General features: G+C 44.3%; 1 protein-coding gene across 3 annotated transcripts in view; it reads left to right on the top strand.

Annotated features, from left to right (window-relative positions):
* ACTR3B (actin related protein 3B) overlaps positions 1 to 20,129 on the top strand; it is a 48,962-nt gene that overhangs the window by 7,350 nt on the left and 21,483 nt on the right. For 2 of the 3 annotated variants that reach the window (XM_090047680.1, XM_090047681.1), the window contains exons 2-8: positions 3,915 to 3,970; positions 11,367 to 11,491; positions 12,145 to 12,255; positions 13,577 to 13,672; positions 13,817 to 13,924; positions 15,690 to 15,833; positions 16,549 to 16,722. In XM_090047680.1, coding sequence (XP_089903806.1) covers positions 3,915 to 3,970; positions 11,367 to 11,491; positions 12,145 to 12,255; positions 13,577 to 13,672; positions 13,817 to 13,924; positions 15,690 to 15,833; positions 16,549 to 16,722 — 814 coding nt within the window. Of the gene's footprint in view, positions 1 to 3,914; positions 3,971 to 5,197; positions 5,320 to 11,366; positions 11,492 to 12,144; positions 12,256 to 13,576; positions 13,673 to 13,816; positions 13,925 to 15,689; positions 15,834 to 16,548; positions 16,723 to 20,129 lie in introns of all 3 variants that reach the window. The other variant, XM_090047682.1, reaches the window with a different exon arrangement.

The raw sequence follows: 20,129 nt of genomic DNA, 5'->3' as shown, positions 1-20,129 counted from the left end.
CCACTTCCATGAACTGTGCCACCAAGTTTTGCTTATCTGAATTTGATCATAATTTTGTGTGTGCTAGGACTTGGTTATCCCTGATTACTCTTCATGTTTCTTGCATTTCATAGACTAATACCCTCCAGCATGTCTGCTATTTTCCCCAGCTTGGTGTCACCCTCATGCTTGCTTATGATGCACTCCATTCCGTCTTCCAGATTGTTGATGAAGATATTAAACAAAACTGGTCCCAGGACCAACCTCTGGGGCACTCCACTTGATACCGGCTGCCAACTAGACCTCAAGCCATTTATTACTACCCATTATGCCTGATGATCCAGCCAGCTTTCTATCCACCTTACAGTCCATTTATTCAACCTGTACGTCTTTAGCTTGCTTGCAAGAATGTGGTGGGTGACTGTATCAAAAGTCTTGCTAAAGTCAACGTATATGACATCCACTGTTTTCCCTGCACCCCTGGAGCCAGTTGTCTCATCATAGAAGGCAGTCAAGTTGGTCAGACATGACTTGCCCTTGGTGAATCCATGCTGACTGCTCCTGATCACTTTGTTCTCCTCCAAGCACTTAGGAATGGATTCCTAGAGGACCTGCTTCATGAGTTTTCTGGGGACCAAGGTGAGGCTGACTGGCCTACTTGTAAGGATCCTTTTTGTGTCTAAGCTCACCAAAGAGTTCTCTGCTAAGCCAAGCTGGTCATATGCTGTATTTGCTATTCTTTCTGCACATTGGGATGGATTGTTCCTGCACCCTCATCAATAAGGTTTCTTTTAGAATACAACCAGCTCTCCTGGACTTTTCCCCCTCAGACTGGCCTCCCAGGAGATCCTGTGCATCGGTTCCCTGAGGGAGTCACCATCTACTTTTTTGAAGTCCAGGGTCCACCTTACAGATCATTCATCCAGGGTCCATAGTCTGCGGCTCTACTTTCCTCATTTTGTCAGCATCCTGAACCCAGTCATCTCGTGGTCACTGCTGCCCAACTTGCCAGACTCTTCTACATCCCCCATTAATTCTTCCCTATTTGTGAACAGCAGGTCAAGAAGAGCGTGACCCCTAGGGTCTCTTGTATACATGATGGTGGGACCATGTACATGTGACAAAAAGTGATGACAAATCATCATTTGTCTAACATAATGGTGTCACTGTGTACATGTGCATGATTTTTTCGTGTAAGAATTAATATGAGTGTGGCAACTTAGACCATCTCCGATGTATTTTAGAAATTGTCCATGTGTACATCATATCTGGCTCCCAGAGAAATCATGCGTGTGTACATCATATCTGGCTCCCAGAGAAGGCAGTGGGGACAGTGCATGGGGAGCTGGAAGCCCAGATGGGCTCATGGAAACTCGGGCTCGGCAGGTTTCCAGTGTCCCGTGTACTGTCCCCGCTGCCTCCTTTGGCCACTGGCACACGCAGCTGCCCTTGTGCTGCCTTCCCATACTGCCCCAGGGGCAAGCCAGCTCATTCCCCAGTGATCCCAGGCAAGTGGAGAAGGCAGCGGGGCTGGTACACAGGGCCCTGGAAGCCTGCCAAGCTCAAGCTTCCCCAGCCATGTCAGGGCTTCGCGCCCCATTCACTGTTGGATTGGGCTGGGTGCTGCCTGCCTGTGAGCTGGGGCAGCACCCACCCAGGTAGCACCTTGCCTGGGCACCCCTGCGGGGCACTGCTGCCCCCCAGCAGCTCAGGGGCTGTGCAACCAGGTGGCAGCTTGTGCAGGCTGGCTTCACTAAGAATAGTCCACCTCCATCCTCTTTTGAACCCCACTTCAGGTAGTTGAATACTGCTATTATATCACCATGTCTTCACTTCTCTAGACTAAATAAGCCCAGTTCCCTCAGTCTTTCCCCATAAGTTATGTGCCCCAGCCCCTAACCATTTTTGTTGCCCTCTGCTGGACTCTCTCCAAATTGTACACAACCTTTTATAGTTGGGGGACCCAACACTGGACACAGTACTCCAGATGTTGCCTCACCAGTGCAGAATAGAGGGAATAATTACTTCCTTGATCTGCTGGCAACACTCCTACTAATGGAGCTAAGCATGGTGTTTGCCTTTTAGGGCAACAAGGACACACTGTTGACTCATACCCAATTTATTGGCCACTGTAACCCCCAGGACCTTTTCTGCAGAGCTGCTGATTAGCCAGTTGGTCCCAAGCCTGTACTGGTGCGTGGGATTGCAGGACTTTGCACTTGTGCTTGCTGAACTTCATGAGATTTCTTCTGGTCCAATCCTCCAATTTGTCACTGAATCTTAACCCTACCCTCCAGCATATCTACTACTCTCCCCAGTTTGGTATCATCAGCAAACTTGCTATAGGTGTGCTCTGTCCCATCTTCCAGATTGTTGATGAAGATGTTGAACAAAACTGGCCCCCGGACCAGTTTTCTTTGGTTTGGTCTCTTCTTTTCCTACTTGTGAGTATTCTGGTCTAGCTGACTAGAAAATCTTGTACTTTTAATAAATTAAGGAAGAATTTTGTATTTCTGCATGATAGCTCCATAACTTGCAATCACAATATTTCATTATTAACCAATAGATTGCAATCCAGGATGAAGATAAAATGGCTTAAATATGTATCTGTTCATTGGCCAGTGAGTGCCCTAATCAAAGTTTGCTGGAACTACTAAAAAGGATTCCAGTCATGACTGGAGTTCAATTAAAGTAGTTGCCTGTCCACTAAGAATTAGAAAAATTTGTCATAGTCTTGGATCTGATTTATTTCTGAGCTAGACTGCAACCACTGACCAACCACTGCAGAAGATGCAAATTATTTTTGGTGTTATCTTTCATCCTGAACCACCCATTCCATTTCTCTTGAAGCTACATATGTGGAATTGTTTGATTTGCAGTATTTGTCAGTTGGTTTTTAAGCCTTCCTCAGGGCCATTGGGTGTTGACTGTAGCCAAGGCTGGGGATTTTGATTGGGGTGTGCAAATGCTCCTACGGGGATCAAAGCCAAAGGTCAGACCGATTGCCAAATTTGGGGTTAGGAAGGAATTTTTCCCCTGTAGTCAGATTGGTGTGGACTATGGGGCTTTTTTGCCTTTCTCTGTCACTGGGGTATGGCCCTTTACATGGGATTTCTTGAGCCATATATTAATAACCTTTTACAGAACCAGGACATTGGCTGTTACAGTTCCCCTGCTTTACCTGTGGCAGGTTAGGGTGTTCTGTTGTGTGTTAAGGCAGATGGTAGTTTTACAAGGAGTTTAGATGATGGGTTTGTATGGGATTGTTTGGAGAGGGATGATCCTGCCTCAGGTAGGGTGTTGGACTAGATGATCTGTGGAGGTTCCTTTCAGCCCCACTTCTCTGATTCTGTGATTTTATAATTTCCACGGGCAATCGTCATTACAATTTATTAGCAAGCATTCACTCATGAGAGAAGTGAATATCACTATTTTATAGATGCAGTAAATTCAGGTAAAGTGACTTGTGCAAGGCCACAGAGGAGATCTGTGCTGCCACCAGGGTTAGAACAGTAAATACTTCCTCGCTGTGCTCTCTTGTGCTCCTGTTAGACAATATAAACTTCCCCTCAGATGACGTTTCTGTGTAGGTATGCCAGCCCACTCAAAAATAATAGGATTGAGCAGATATTACTGAGGACAAAATAATTTGTGTGTTGAATTTGCAGGGTTGGAAGGAAAAAAACTACTTGTAAACAGAGATGCTTGGTACACAAGTCGTTGAGATGTCAATATGGAACCGGACTACATCTCTCTTCAGAACAGAACTGCACTTAAAATGTAGCTCAAAATTTAGTTGTTTCATATACTAGTTTGGCCTTTGTGCTGACAGAAGTGTGATTACTGTTGCTATACTTTATGTTGCCAACTTTGTGAATAAAGCAGTTTTTTTTTTCTTGATGCATCTAAAGACCTACTGATAACTTTCTTTTTAGGTATACAAAACTTGGCTATGCAGGAAATACAGAACCACAGTTCATTATTCCATCATGTAAGTAATTTTTGCCCCAGGTTCTCATGAATAGTATTATTCACAAAGTGTTGAGTAGTAAGTAATTTGCTTTCCAGCTCCTGAAGGGACACAGTTATCAGAGCAGTTAAGGAATGAGTTTGAGTCCCCCACTCCAATATGTACCGGGCTTCTCCCAGTTGACCTGCATATATATGTATAAATGGTATATTTGCACCTTAAGACTAACTGAATCACAGCTGTTTAGCATAAAATTTTGTGAGAACAAGCTCACTTCATCAGACGCTGTGAAAAAGCATCTGATGAAGTGAGCTTGGGCTAACAAAAGCTCCTGCTGTAGAGCTCTGACTTAGATTTACACTTTGCAGATCAGCTACCCTGCTTTCTGCTTGACTTCAGCCTAACATGGCTAACTACCTCTCTCTGTTAATGGTAAATGATCATGAGGGCTGAGGAACCAAATTCGCTGGATGTGATGTAAGCTATCTCATTCCCTTGTGTGCTGCTGTCTGCAGAAACAGGCCTACCTTAACCATGACTAACCAGGCTCAGGATGAACTTTGTGTTTCTTCCAGCTTCTAACTCAGCCTTCCCAATTATCTTTGTGTATTTGACAAGTAATATTCACTATCTTAGTATCCTTGGCTACAGTATAAATGAAGGGACCTCCTTGTCTCCAGTTTTCCAGGACCGTTGCTCATTAAATCAGCTTCTGGTTTCTGTGATAAAGACATACAGAGTAAGCTCAATTTTCTTTCCATCTCAACTGTTTTTTTCTGCTGGGACTCTGGCTTATGGAATACAAGCTACTTTCCTCTCAACCTAACACCCTTGTTGAAACTTGGGGAATTTGTGGAAGGCCTTTTATGTAAGTCCTAAATCAGCAGTACCACCTCGTTGTAGTATGTATCCACCTCTGAGGGAGACTCCAGAAAGAACAAAATAAATGTTAAAAAAAATTGTTCATCATTGAAAGTAGTATTTTTACTTTTTTAAATGTGTGTTTCCTTAGTTTGTTAAAAACAGCATGTTGTCTGGATCTGTTAACCATTTTGAACATCCCATATTAACATTTGAAATGTTTTTAAATCTTAAATTTTATACAGTGTAATTTACAGTGGACTACATGCTACTTTAAATTTTGAGATACTAAGTACTAATATCTGTCTCTAATTGTTGTAATACTGTATTTGAAAAGGTTTATGGAATTTTATCTGTTAATCTGGAACTTAATTTTCTAACATCTAGGGGTTTACCAACAGAGATTTCTTGAGCCGATATCAATAGCTGATGTGTAAGGAGGCATATTGGCTGATACTGATCTGATTTCCGATACGCAGCCTGGTGGCTTGAAGAGCAGTGTCCAGCTGGTAAGTCTGTTGTGGAGGAAGAGAAAGGGTTTGGGGGGTGCAGTTTGAGGCCCCTGCAATGAGGGAGGGAGCGTGGCAGGGGCCGGGGCAGGCGTTGCCCAGCTAGGGCTGGATGGGGTGTAGAACAAAGCTGCAGCTCGTCTGGGGGGTGCGGGAAGGGGTGGGGCAGCTCCCATTACTGGGCATACCCCAGGAGGGCATGGGGGGATTGCATGCTTCTCAGATATGTCCAGGGTGAGATGGCTGCCACTGCAGGCTGGGGCCAGCACCAACCTCTTCCCGGTTGGGGATGGGCCGCGCTGTGCTCAGGGTGGGCAGCAGTGGTGCTGGGAGCAGGGCTACAGGGGTATGGGGGCAGGAACCACACCAAAATTCACCGTAGCCCTCCCAACCCCCTTCTCAGCACCATCACTGCCCGCCCCTAGTGCAGCCTGGCCCAGCCCCTGGTGCTGGCCTCAGCCCACTGCAGCAGCCACCCCGCCCCACACAGATCTGGGGGGCATGTGCCCCCCCCATGCCGTCCCGGAGTGTGTGCAGTGGCAGGAGCTGCCCCCTCCTACCACCGTCCGTCCGACTCCATCCCGTGCCATGCCCCAGCTGGGCAGTGCCTGCTCCAGCCCCAGCCCCACCCCCACTCCCTCCCTCACCACAGGGGCCTTGATCTGTTGTCCCCCCCGTGCCTCACGCCTCTTCTCTTCCCCCTGCCTTTCCACAACAACAGACTTAACAGCTGGATGCAGCTCTCCAAGCTGCCGGGCTGTGCACATACACAGGGCATTTCTTGGCCACATTACTGGCCACATCAGGCAAAAAAAGCCGATTTCTGATATAGTCAATTTTTTTGTAAAGTGGTACTGATCCGATATTGAACCGTTGCATTGGTACACCTAACATCTACAGTTTTGGGGGTTTTTTTTCTACCTGTCTTGAAAATAGACTTTTTTAGACAAATACTACAAAGGTAAGGAAATACTAGATATGCCCAGAGGTTCAAAGAAGTAATTGAAGAAATGGTTTCTACCTCAATCATAGTGTATTATATAGTGCTATGTAGCTGCCTTGAACTTAAAACTTAAGTTTTAAGACAAACTTAAACACTGATTTGTAAAGCTAAGCATATGCATTGTACAGAGTAAATAAGATTTTGCATATGATTTCATAGATTTCATAGACATTAGGTCTGGAAGGGACCTTGGAAGATCATTGAGTCCAGCCCCCCACCCAAAGGGCAGGAAGTCAGGTGGGGTCATAGGATCCCAGCAAAATAAGCATCCAGTTTGCTCTTGAAGGTGTTCAGTGCAGGTGCTTGAACCACCTCCAATGGCAGGCTGTTCCAGACCTTGGGGGCTCGGACAGTAAAGAAATTCTTCTTTATGTCTGGCCTGAAACAGTTTTGTAGTAGTATATGACCGTTCGACCTCGTCATCCCTTGGGGCGCTCTGGTGAACAAATGTTCCCCCAGAAACTGGTGGTCACCCCTGATAAACTTATAGGTGGCCATCAGATCACCCCGAGCCTGCGCTTTTCCAGGCTAAAGAGCCCCAATGGCTTTCACCCTGTCATTGTAAGGTCTGTTTTCCTGACCTCTGATCATGCGCGTGGCTCTTCTCTGGACTCTCTCAAGCTTCTCCACATCCTTTTTGAAATGTGGAGCCCAAAACTGGACGCAATACTCCAGCTGTGGCCTCACCAGGGCTGAGTACAAGGGGAGAAGGACATCCTGGGATTTGCTTGAGAAGCATCTATGGATGCAAGCCAGCGTTTTGGTCGCTTTACTAGCCACAGCATCACATTGCAGGCTCATGTTCATCTTGTGGTCAATGATGACCCCCAAGTCTCTTTCTTCCGTAGTGCTAGCCAGCGTAGCACTGCTGAAGCTATAAGGATGCTGCAGGTTTCTGTTCCCAAGGTGGAGAACCTTGCATTTTTCAGTGTTAAACACCATCAGGTTCTCATCCGCCCATTTGCTGAGCTCGTCCAGGTCAGCCTGGATCATCTGCCTGTCTTCTGGTATGGATGCTTTGCCCCAAAGTTCAGTGTCATTGGCAAACTTGGCCAGTCCGCTCCTGACTCCAATATCCACATCATTAATGAAGATGTTGAACAATATGGGTCCAAAGACAGAGTCTTGGGGGGACCCCACTGGTCACAGGACACCATGATGAATGACTGCCACCAATTACTACCCTCTGGGTCAGATAACAGAGCCAATTTCCCAGCCAGTGGATCATGTTGGACCCAAGATCACAATTGGCCAGTTTCGCCAAGAGGTGATCATGGGATACCAGATCGAAGGCTTTTTTGAAGTCAAGATATATGACATCTCTTTTCCCTTGTCTAGGTGCTAGGTCACCTGGTCGTAGGAGGAAATGAGATTGGTCAAGCAAGACCTACCCGCAACAAACCCATGCTGGCTATCCCTTAGGTTGTGGGCCTTGGCCAGTCCATTAAGGATTTCATAGATTTCATAGACATTAGGGCTGGAAGGGACCTTGGGAGATCATGGAGTCCAGCCCCCTGCCCAAAGGGCAGGAAGTCAGCTGGGGTCATAGGATCCCAGCAAGACAAGCATCCAATTTACTCTTGAAGGTGTTCAATGTAGGTGCTTGAACCACCTCCGCTGGCAGACTGTTCCAGACCTTGGGGGCTCGGACAGTAAAGAAATTCTTCCTTATGTCCAGCCTGAAAAGGTCTTGCAGGAGTTTGTGACCGTTCGACCTTGTCATCTCCTGGGGCGCTCTGGTGAACAGATGTTCCCCCAGATCCTGGTGGTCACCCCTGATAAACTTATAGGTGGCCATCAGATCCCTCCTGAGCCTATGCTTTTTCAGGCTAAAGAGTCCCATGGCTCTCAGCCTGTCATCATAAGATCTGTTTTCCTGACCTCTGATCATGCGCGTGGCTCTCCTCTGGACTCTCTCAAGCTTCTCCACATCCTTTTTGAATTGTGGAGCCCAAAACTGGACGCAGTACTCCAGCTGCGGCCTCACCAAGGCCGAGTACAAGGGGAGAATGACATCCCGGGATTTGCTCGAGAAGCGTCTATGGATGCAAGCCAGCATTTTGGTCGCTTTACTAGCCGCAGCATTGCGTTGGAGGCTCATGTTCATCTTGTGGTCAATGATGACCCCCAAGTCTCTTTCTTCTGTAGTGCTATCCAACGTAGCACTGCCGAGCCTATAAGGATGCTGCAGCTTTGCCCCACAGTTTGGTGTCATCGGCGAACTTGGCCAGTCCGCTCCTGACTCCAGTGTCCACATCATTAATGAAGATGTTGAACAGGATGGGTCCCAGGACAGAGCCTTGAGGGACCCCACTGGTCACAGGGCACCACGATGAGTGACTGCCATCGATTACAACCCTCTGGGTCCAACCACGGAGCCAGTTTCCCAGCCAGTGGATTGTGGTGGAGCCAAGGCCACAAGCGGCCAGTTTGGCCAAGAGGTGATCGTGGGATACCAGATCAAAGGCTTTTTTGAAGTCAAGATATATGACATCAACCTCTTCTCCCTCGTCCAGGTGATAGGTCACCTGGTCATAGAAGGAAATGAGATTGGTCAAACAAGACCTACCCGCAACAAACCCGTGCTGGCTGACCCTTAGAATGTTAGCCTGGGCCAGTCCCTCAAGGATGGCCTCCTTAATAAACTTTTCTAAGATCTTCCCCAGGATAGAAGTCAGGTTAATGGGCCTGTAGTTAGCTGGATCCACTCTCCTTCCTTTCTTGAAGATCAGCATCACATTGGCCTTTTTCCAGTCTTCAGGCACTACACCAGAGCGCCAGGCGTTTTCAAAGATCTGTGCCAGGGGCTGGGCTATGACGCTCGCCAGCTCCTTGAGTACCCTGGGGTGCAGATTGTCAGGGCCGGCTGACTTGAAGGTATCCAGCTTCTCAAGGTGTTCCTTCACGAGGTCAGCATTTATGGAGGGTAGGGGATCCCCCCACCCAGATTTCCCTGTCCCAAAGCAGGCATGGGCATCCCATGGGACTGATGAAAGACTGACGCAAAGTACCTATTTAATAGGTTGGCTTTTTCCTGGGCGTCAGTTGTCAGTTGCGCCATCTGGTTTAGCAGGGGTCCAACGTTGCCCTTGCTTTTCCTCCGGCTCCCCACATATCTGAAAAAGGACTTTTTGTTGTCCTTGATGCCTGAAGCTAGTTGGAGTTCAGTTGCAGCCTTGGCTTTCCTGGTTTGCTCCGTGCAGGACCGGACCAGCGCGGAGTAATCCTCCTTGGAGGTGAATCCCGTCCTCCATCCTTTGTAGGCTTTCCTTTTAGCCACAGGAGGTCCGCTAGGTCCCTGGAGAGCCAGGGAGGCTGCTGTCTTTCCTCCGTGTTGGGATAGATTTAGCTTGTGCACTGAGGATCGCTTCCTTGAGAAGCAACCACTCTTCTTGAACTCCCATCTCCCTGGGGTCACGGTCCCTGAGGGCCTGACTGACTAGCCTCTTGAGCTTGTCAAAGTCGGCTTTTCTGAAGTCAAGGACTTCTGTGTTGCTGACTGACTTGCCAGCTTTACGGCGGATGGTGAAGGTGATCAGCTCGTGGTCGCTGTCACCCAGCTTCCCATAGATCACTAGGTCACCAATTAGGTCGTCCCCCGTAGCCAGTACCAGGTCGAGCAGCGCTTTGCCTCTCGTTGGCCCATAGACTTCTTGAGTCAGGTAGAGGTCATCCATGCACGAGAGAAAGTTTTGCGACCGCTCGGATTTTGCTGAGTGATCTTCCCAGGAGATGTCCAGGTAATTGAAGTCACCCATGACAACCAAGGTCCTGGAGCAAGCGGCCTCAGTCAGTTCCCGGGCGAACTCCTGGTCAAGCTCAGGACTTTGAGTGGGAGGTCTGTAGTAGACTCCCACCGTTGTGTCCCCTGTGCCGAATTCCCCACGAATTTTTACCCAGAGGGTCTCTAGCTGTCCATGCCGGTCGCCAACATCAGCTTGCAGGGACATCTAGCTTTCCTTCACATAGAGAGCTACACCCCCGCCCCTTTTGTCAACCCGATCCCTCCTGTACAGGGTATAGCCCTCTATACCCGTGGTCCAGTCATGGGTGGAGTCCCACCAGGTCTCCGTTATCCCAATGACATCATATTTCTTGGCACTGAGCAGGAGGACGAGCTCGTCCTGCTTGTTGCCCAGGCTCCTGGCATTAGGATGATCTCTTTAATAAACTTTTCTAAGATCTTCCCTGGGATAGAAGTTAGGCTGATGGGCCTATAGTTAGCCAGATCCACTTTCCTCCTTTTCTCGAAGGTAGGCACCACATTGGCCTTCTATTAAATATGCAGCGAGGTAAGAAATATTTGCTTTAAACATTATATTAGCCAGCAGTTCATGAAAGTAGGCTGTTCATGAAGTTTTTGATTGGGTTTTGGAAACGTGTTCAGGCTCTGTAGTAGTCTTTAGTTCGATTATTCTATACCCTGTGCGTTCCCTACAGGCGGTTGTGCGTGCATCTGGCTGACTGGAACAAGACTGTACACAGCTTGCTTCTTACAGTAGTTTGTTCCATTTTTATTTAGAGTTTGCCCCATATGTTTTTTTTTTTTTGCCCACATCAGCCTTCAGTTAGTGATCTTAGGGATAGTTTCTTTTGGCTAATGGCAAGCCTTCCATAGGCTTCTCTGTTGGGCTTCAAATTGACTTCTTTCCTACCAACCAGCATAATACCTCAGTAACTTAACATTTCAGTGTATTCTTTCTTCTTTTCTTTTCCTTTCTCTTAATTCTCAATCTTGCCGCTTCCTGGCTTCAAGAGTGTTTACTGGATTAGACCTTCAGAAGTATATTGTTTTATTGATGGCTCTAGTGTATAACAGAACACTGTTTGTTTTTTTTTGAAGTGATGTATGGTCACAAAATTCTGTCAGTGTTAATCAAAGATGAACAGTCACATCCCTGTGTATGGTATTGGAAATACACCCTAACAGGCTAGTTATATTGACATATTTAAACTAGCAGAGGAAGAAGCTTTAGTTTCTTGCATAGTAGTTCTCTGTTAAAGCATTTCACTTCTTATCTTTAATAGATTTTTATTTATTTAGGTATTGCAATCAGAGAGTCAGCCAAAGTAGGTGACCAAGCCCAGAGGAGAGTAATGAAGGGAGTTGATGATCTAGACTTTTTTATAGGAGATGAAGCCATAGATAAACCTACCTATGCCACAAAGGTAAGAATACAGAAGGAAATGTCATCATCTTTCAGGAATCTCTTCATTATTGCTGGTTATTTCAGATGGGACCAAGAGCCATTTAATCACCATTTTCTGAAGTTTGCTATCACTAAGCCCAGTTTGTGAAACATCAAGACATGTCCCCTGATTCCTTTGCACAGGCTCATTTCCTCAAGTGTGTCAGGTTTTTCTTTAAATGGTTCTTTAAAGTTTTGTGGTGCATTAATATTCAGTGGATGCTGAACGTTTATAAGAAAAACTAGCCAATTGCCCTCAAGAATGATGGGGGTGGGATGGAGTGCCACCACCTAACGCCCCATGCTGCCGCTGTTCTGCCTCTTGCAGGGAGTGGGTCAGGGAGCCGAGGCCAGCACTGCTGGCCTCAGCTCCCCCACCCCCTGTCCGGTCCCAACTCCTGATCTGAAGTCCAGTGTGCTGTCTATGGTCAGAATCACACTGGGAGATCTGGGAGCAGGAGATGGCTTAAAATGTTGGCTTTAGTTTAAAATTAGAATGGTAACAACATAAAGTTCCTTGCTTGCACATTCTATGCTAGGATTTTGCTTCTCAGGCTGATTTCTATTGTTGCCTACTGGGTCACATGTTGAGCTTACTTAAGATGTTGACATACCTCTATTGTTTTGCCTCAGTGGCCTATACGACATGGTATTGTTGAAGATTGGGACCTCATGGAAAGATTCATGGAGCAAGTAATTTTTAAATATCTTCGAGCTGAACCTGAGGATCACTACTTTTTAATGGTGAGTAATGGGGCTGCATAAGAAAATATTTCCACAAATGAAAGACTGGATAATATTCCAAACACAAGTAGACTTTGTTATAACACATAAAGCCTAGAAGCCTTTTTTTCCTCTCCAGCTTTTTTCATTTCTTTTTATTGTGGTTGAAACAATACATAAAATTTCATTAAAGGGAAGTTCCAATAAATTTCTGAAGCAGGCTTCTTGGCTTCTGACTTTATTTTTTAAAAGCTTAGGCATCTTGATTGAATTACAGATGCTGCTTAAAATAATCGACTGATTTTACTCAAACAAAATAAAATGTTCAGTAAAATAAGGGGAAATGTCACTTAGCAATGTGCTGTATGTTAGCAAGTGCACAGTTATGTGAACAGCTTTTATTGAAGATGATTTCAGTTACCTAATGCAAAATGTTTGTTTTTAAGCAGTAGTTTTTCATAAGGGTAGATGCATATATAATTGATTTAATAAGGGAGCACTATTAAGTAGTTAAGGTCTCAAATTGGATTTACCTTGAAACATGCCAACACTGAACTTTAAGTTATTCAAATGGTTTGGCTGGAAGAGTGGTTGTAAAATTTGTGATGCTCATGTAGTTTATTATAGTATATAATTATGTAATCAGATACATGGACTTCTGCAAAATAATTTGATTATAGTTTACTTTAAAGGAACCCTGTAATACTTTTGGTACTATTTTTGTTGCCAGTCCATCCATTTCCAGGTAGGAACAGATGGGACATGAAGAATTCTTAGAGGCTAAGTTTATTTCCTGAATATCATGTAGACTATGATTTAGACTGTTAGACCTTGGTTCTGCAAATGCATACATTGTGCTTAACTTTATTCGTCTGAGTGGTTTGGTTGAAATTAATAAGGAACTCCACAAGTATATTCAAGTTTACTCTCAACAAGTTACTTCGTCCTGGTATCCCTAGGAATCTAAACTATGCCATGATCTAAAGTGCATAACTTAAATTGATTCTGCCTCAGGCATTTTTGAATGTCTGTACTTAGCCTGTAGGTCAGTCATGCTGTCCATTATGGGCACAACATGATAACATTACTCATATGTATAAAACCAAGCTTTTCCAGCTAATCAGTAATTTTTAATAATTAAATTTAAAGACATTTTACCATGTTGTGGGTGGTCAGGGTTGTCTGCCATAGATTATACAGCTCTTGTCTATGTACCTGAGACTCCTTTGGGGTGTTTTGAGTGAACTGACAAACTGAAAAGTTCATTTACTGTTGTATTGAGCCAAGTTTGATAAAAGCACATACTGTGATAGGTGGTTAATAAAGTGGCTTTTCTTTACAGACAGAACCTCCATTGAACACTCCAGAAAACAGAGAGTATCTTGCAGAAATCATGTTTGAATCTTTTAATGTACCAGGACTTTACATTGCTGTTCAGGTGAACAAAGTGAATCTATCCTTCTAAAGTACAGTATAGCTGCAGTATGTAAGCACATGCCTAAAATGTTTGAAGCAGTATTTTTTAAAGATTAAAGTTTAGTTTGTCTTACCCATACCTAAATATTAACTGTTTCTTATATAGGCGGTATTGGCCTTAGCTGCGTCTTGGACGTCACGGCAGGTTGGAGAACGTACGTTAACAGGAACTGTCATTGACAGTGGCGATGGAGTAACCCATGTAATTCCTGTGGTATGTAGTAGAACTGTTTGCACAAGTGTGAGAATTTCTTCAGGCTTGAATTCAAAGATGAGTTTTTTTGGGTTTTTTTTTCTGGACTGAGTGCCTCTTAACTGTCACCAAGGGAAGGAGTCATGGAAAAGGAAAATTAAGTATGTTAAAGTGACACTGTCAGCCTAATTTAGGACCAAAATTTAGCTAATGCCAATAAAAATTTCTGCAGCGATGAGACTATAAATACAAAAAATATTTAAAGAATTTTGAACTTTTATAGTGGTGAGTGTATACAGAAAAAGGGAGCTTTTCTAATGAGTCTAGACAAGGTGTTAATTATATCATGGAAAAAAAAGTTGCAGTTGAATTAAATAAACATGATTATAACTCCTCTTTTCCCTGAGATCAATGTTTTCTATTCCGCTCTAATGTTTCCAGTATAATTTTTGTGACCTGTATACAGTTATATATTTTTTGGAAAATAAAGTGGATTTTTTTTCTATTTTGCAAAATAAGGTGTAAGTTCAGTACCTCTTGAATAGATTTTTTTTTTTTTAGGGGAGTCCATATTATTGAAGGCCCTGAAAAAGGAGCCCCTATATTTTATACGAGATTCATATGTTTGTATAAGTCCTGATCATACATCTTGGCACATCACAATTTTTTTCTCTGTTTAAATGGCTGAATATTCGTTACTGGTGCCCAAAAATTGGAGGCTAGGCAGTACTTTTAGATTTTCCTTCATGCACGAGAAGCAACTCCATATTTGCCATCATGTCTATCATGATTTTGTATATTTTAAGATCCATTTACAAATTGTGTTTTTGGTTGTTTATTTGCTTTATAAGTATAGAGTTGTTACTTTCCATTGCAGTTTGGAGTATTTTATATATGGGTGATAAATCTGCCGTTGTATGTAAATAAATAATCATTTAAATAGTCTGTTTGAAATGGACTTAAGCCTCTTGGGATATGAAAATGTAATAGTTATTTTATTCCCTCTAACTTCTGTTCAAATTATGGCATCCCATATATTTGCATAGCACATAATGCCCCAGTGGGCTCCTTTAAAATATATCACAATCTGGTAATTACATGTTTGTTTCAATTGGCAAAAACTGGAAGGAGTGAAGAAAGTTTTGCATGTAGAGTAATAAATATGTAACTGTAGTAGTCATTGTTGCATTTAACATAACTGTCCATGGTGTCTCCTTCATTCTTTTCTCCAGTTTTCCTCTGGTCTTTAAATTAATTCTGAAAAAGGAGGGAGTGAAAAGGAAAGACATTGCTTTTTTATACTGTGTTTAATGTCCAATTTCACTTCCCTTTTTTAATATTGTATTTTGTTTTTTTGTCAACTTTTTCTTTCCATTTTTCAGCCTCTCATAGGACTAATGCTTGTCCTCTTCCTGAGTATATTTTACCATTGCCGACCATTTCTGATAAAACCTCTTCACTGAGGGCCTCCTTTGACTTTAACATGCACCTTCACCTAAGATCATCCTTTTATTTATCATGTAGTGTATTAGATAAGAAGTGTCACATTTGCAAATTGTTATCCGTCTGATAAACACAAGTAGCATCTAGCATATAACGGCTTTACAAATTTGTACTGTGGATTTGAAGGGGATCACTTGAAGGAGTCAGCATCTAAGATTCTTTTTTTTTGTTAATTAAAATTTTAAATTAAGAAGCTAAAACTAAAAACTAAAGTTTTGACTCCACTGATAACTATCAATACTTCATACACCATTTTTTTCCCTAAGTATCTTTTTTTCCATAGGCAGAAGGTTATGTAATTGGAAGTTGCATCAAACATATCCCTATTGCAGGTAGAGATATTACATATTTCATTCAGCAGCTCCTAAGGGAGAGGGAGGTGGGAATTCCTCCTGAACAATCTCTGGAGACAGCAAAAGCCATAAAGGTAAAATCTGTTTAAAAATTTGTTTTATAAAGAGAATGATTTTTTGCTTTAAAAAGTTGCCAGTGACCACTTAAAAATGCAGACTTAAGAATTGTCTAGTAACTTTGTTTTCTGTTCATTTATTGATTTTTTTTGTTTGTTTGTTTTTTTTGTGTGTTTTTTTTTTGTTTTTTTTGGACAATGTGAGGGGGAAGGGAAGAAATAAGAATAATTGGCAATCAAGTCTTATTCTGTAGAATATATTTCAAAGGAAAGTTAACATTTGATTAGGCTTTGAACTTGGTTCAGATTTCAGTTATTTTATTAAAAAAATTTATAAACATTTGAACTTTTAAATTGTGATTATTATGCATAACATCAGTACAGTCACCCAGTTCTGATCCTGCTGTGAGAGGCATGCAGGTGTGCACACATTTGTCCTTAGAAACCAGTGATTATACTTGGATTTCCATCTAGAGCCCCATTTGAAATCATTTGTGGGATTTGGGTCTTAAATAATAAACTGGGGGAGCGTTTCCTGACCAGCCTGTTTTCTAAGAAGGATTGAATGTAGGAGCAATATTTACCAAATTGGAATGCCTGATTAATAGACTTAGACCTTGTCACATTCAGTCCCCCAAGTATATTGTTTTCAGTTTGCCTGAAATATTCTTTACTGTACTGAATAATGGGGGGAATTGTTTGGCAATTTTTAATTCATTATATTTCTTTACAGGAAAAATACTGTTATATTTGTCCTGACATAGTAAAGGAATTTGCTAAGTATGATTTGGATCCACGAAAATGGATCAAACAGTATACTGGCATCAATGCAATCAATAGAAAAAAATTTATTATAGATGTTGGTTATGAAAGGTTTCTTGGACCTGAAATTTTCTTTCATCCTGAGGTAAGAATATTGTTGCCTAATATTGCTTTATATTAAGTGTGAATGGAGGGGAAAATACAATATTCTTGGTGCCAGAGCACCACCTTGTGGAAATACGATAGCGATAAGTCTGGAAGAGCTGGATGACTTTATATTTATAGAGATATAGTACTGCTGTATGTGGAAGTTGGTAAAAATCTCTTGGTTTTTTCAGGATCTATAATCTTTTAATTTGTCAAATGCACATTAAAACAGGAAAACAGCTACCTGAAAACTCACATGACTGGGATAAACAGACTTTTCTATTTTTCTGCTTTTAAATATCCATTTGCTGTTTTAACTCAAAATGTACAATATAATCAGTAACGTAGTCAGTTCCTTGGATATCACTCTCATTTTATAGCAACATGCTTGCCCTGTCTCAAGTCTTGGACACTTAAGCATGTATTGCCTTTTAGATGATTAACAGGGCCAGTGACTCAAGTTTTAATGCCAAAATCATGCCTGATGCAGGCTCACTGAAATCAGTTACTTTTAACATACTTGGACCTGTTTAATGTAACCACAGATTTTTTTTTTCAAAGCCCAAGTAATAAGCAGTGTTTCTTTCAAAGTTACATTTTAAATGTTTCAACATTCAACAATTTTTCTCTGGTTGTGTCTCATACTTCATGTAGATCAGAACGGGCCAAACTTCCCTCCTAACCACAAATAAAAAATTAACTTTGGCTGAAACTTCAGGAAATACAACTTCTGAAATGCACTTCCCCCATAGCCCTGTGCACACCTATGCACAGTGTGTCAGCTTAGCTAGCAGGGACAGAGTGTTGTTGTAGCCATGATCATGCAGGAAATACTTACAAAAAAATCCCTGCCATCCCAAATAGTGATTTATCATTAAATGACTCCTTGGAATAAACTGTAATCAAGAAATGAAGACAAAAGAAAAAGGAAAATAATACATGGAGAGAGGAAGAAAAGAATGTGTTTTTATGTCATTACTACTTTCTTCTGAAGCTACAACCATTGACGCCTGAAACTCTGGATTCGGTCTGGCCTTTGGACTCTGTCTCAGTTGTCTAAAGGGGAGATGGTAGGTCTTGGGCAGCCTCCATACTGTTGCTAAGGCATATGCATATGCGTCAAAGGTATACGATGGCCACAGGACTCCTTACAAACAGAGTTATCAGGCACCTGACTAGACCTCTTACGCATACACCATAGAATAATAGAAAATTAGGTTTAGAAGGGACCTTAGGAGGTCACATCTAGTCCAACTCCCTGCTCAAAGCAGGACCGTCCCCAGCTAGTTCATCCCAGCCAAAGCTTTATCTATCCAGGTCTTAACCTCCAAGGATGGAGATTCCACCACCTCTGGGTAAACTGTTCCAGTGTTTTACTGCTCTCCTAGTGAGAGAATTTTTTCTAACATCTAACCTAAACTTCCTTTGCTGCAACTTGAGCCCATTGCTCCTTGTTCTGTCATTTGTCACCACTGAGAAGAGTCCAGCTCTATCCTCTTTGGATCTGCCCTTCAGGTAGTTGAAGGCTGCCATTAACCTTCCCCTCCCCGTCTTTTCTTCTCTAGACTGAAAAAGCCCAGTTCCCTCAGCCTCTCCCCAGAAGTCATGTGCTCCAGCCCCCTAACCATTTTTGTTACCCTCTGCTGGACTCTCTCCAATTTGTATACATCCTTTCTGAAGTGGGGACATAGTACTCCAAATGTGGCCTCACTAGTGCTGCATATAGGGGAAGAATCACTTTCCTTGATCTGTTGGCAACAGCCCTACCAATGCAGCCCAGTATGCCATTAGCTGTCTTGGCAACAAGGGCACATGGTTGGCTCATATTCAGCTTACTGTCCCCTGTGACCCCCAGGTCCTTTTCTGCAGAGCTGCTGCCCAGCCAGTCGGTCTCCAGCCTAAAGCGATACACGGGATTGTTCTGTCCTAAGTGTAGGACTTTGCGCTTGTCTTTATTGAACCTCATGAGATGTCTTCGGTCCATGTAGCGGAGCACTAGGGTGCGCGCTACTAAGAAGGGCTGCTGCCAATCAGCTGGGCAGCCCCAGGTGCCGGTTGCCGTAACAACTAAGCAGGTCATGTGGCCAGAAGGGGGCCGGGCCGGGCCTTTGTAAACAGCTCAGGCCGGAGCCTGGCTAGCAGTTCCCCTCTGGCAGCTGCAGGAGCAGGAGCTCTGCGGGAGAGCTGAGCAGCAGAGTCAATGGTGGCGGTCTGACCGGCTGCAATGATGCGAGGGGAGAGAGAGAACCCGGACAGAGGTATGAGAGAGAGCCCGCATTGAGCGGAGCTGGGTTTATAAGCTCGGGGTTATGATTGTGTTGTAAGCCGGTAGGCTTCTGGTGTTTGAGTTATAGCCGTTTGGCTCCCGATTCAGTTTTTGTTAAACCGGAGGACCGGGTGAGGCTGTAGGGGTGTGAGGAGGCCTCACGGGAGCTCCCCAATAACCTGAGGGTCCCGGGTGCCCAGTAGTGGCACAACGAGTGGTGCCAGTGGGGCACAGCTGTTGGCGCCGGAGAGGCGCGGGGTTTCAGACCCCAGCCCATGAGGGCGGTATTTTGCCCGGTGGGGCAAGCGACCCAGGAAAGGGTCAAGGGGCCAGGCACGGCTGCGGCCACCTGAGCCCCAAGCGCGGGAAACGTGTGAGCGAGACCCCTGAGTGGGCAACGAGCGCGAGAGGCGCGAGAAGCACAGCAGAGACCCCAAGAGGGGCTAGAGGCGCGGCAGAGACCCCGAGAGGGACGGGAAAGCCCAGAGGTGGGCGAGAGGCCCCCTGAGGGAACGAGGTGTGTAGAAAGAGTAAGACAGGCTCCAGTGGGGCGTAGCCTGGGCGAGACAAACCCAGAGGCGCAAGAGAAGGGGGCGCTGGTTGTGAGGCTAACCCAGAGGCGCCAGGCAGGGCGCAGGGAGACAGAAGGACCAGCTATCGTCCACGAAGAACTGCGAGGCTTGGGGCATGCTAAAGGGGAGGTTGGAGGCATGCGTCACCCATAAGGCAGGGGTGCACTGGGGCACCCCAATCGGAACGGGGCATAGTGCGGAGTAGGGTCCAAGGCAAGACAAGGCAGCCTCCCTTAGTGAACTTAGAACATCAAAGACATGGCGGGCGAGTTGAGGGTGCTGAATCACCTAACTGGACACGGCAGGGGGTGCTAGTGGGATCACGGCCGCCCCTGCACCCACTCCGTGACGGTCCAATCCTACAATTTGTCTAGGTCTCTCTGAATCCTAACCCTAGGATTGGTAGCTTGGTGTCATCTGCAGACTTGCCGAGGGGGCAGTCTGTGCCATCTTCCAGGTCATTGATAAAGCTATTGAACAAAACTGGCTCCAGGATTGGGTGCCAACTAGACCTTGAGCCAGTGATCACCACTTGTTGAGCCTGATGATCCAGCCAGCTTTCTGTTC

This window comes from Crocodylus siamensis, chromosome 5, assembly GCF_052110815.1.
Source record: "Crocodylus siamensis isolate JL-2025a chromosome 5, ASM5211081v1, whole genome shotgun sequence".
Classification (NCBI taxonomy): Eukaryota; Metazoa; Chordata; order Crocodylia; family Crocodylidae; genus Crocodylus; species Crocodylus siamensis.
Note: the sequence above shows the minus strand (reverse complement) of the source record. Positions and strands in the feature narration are given on the sequence as shown.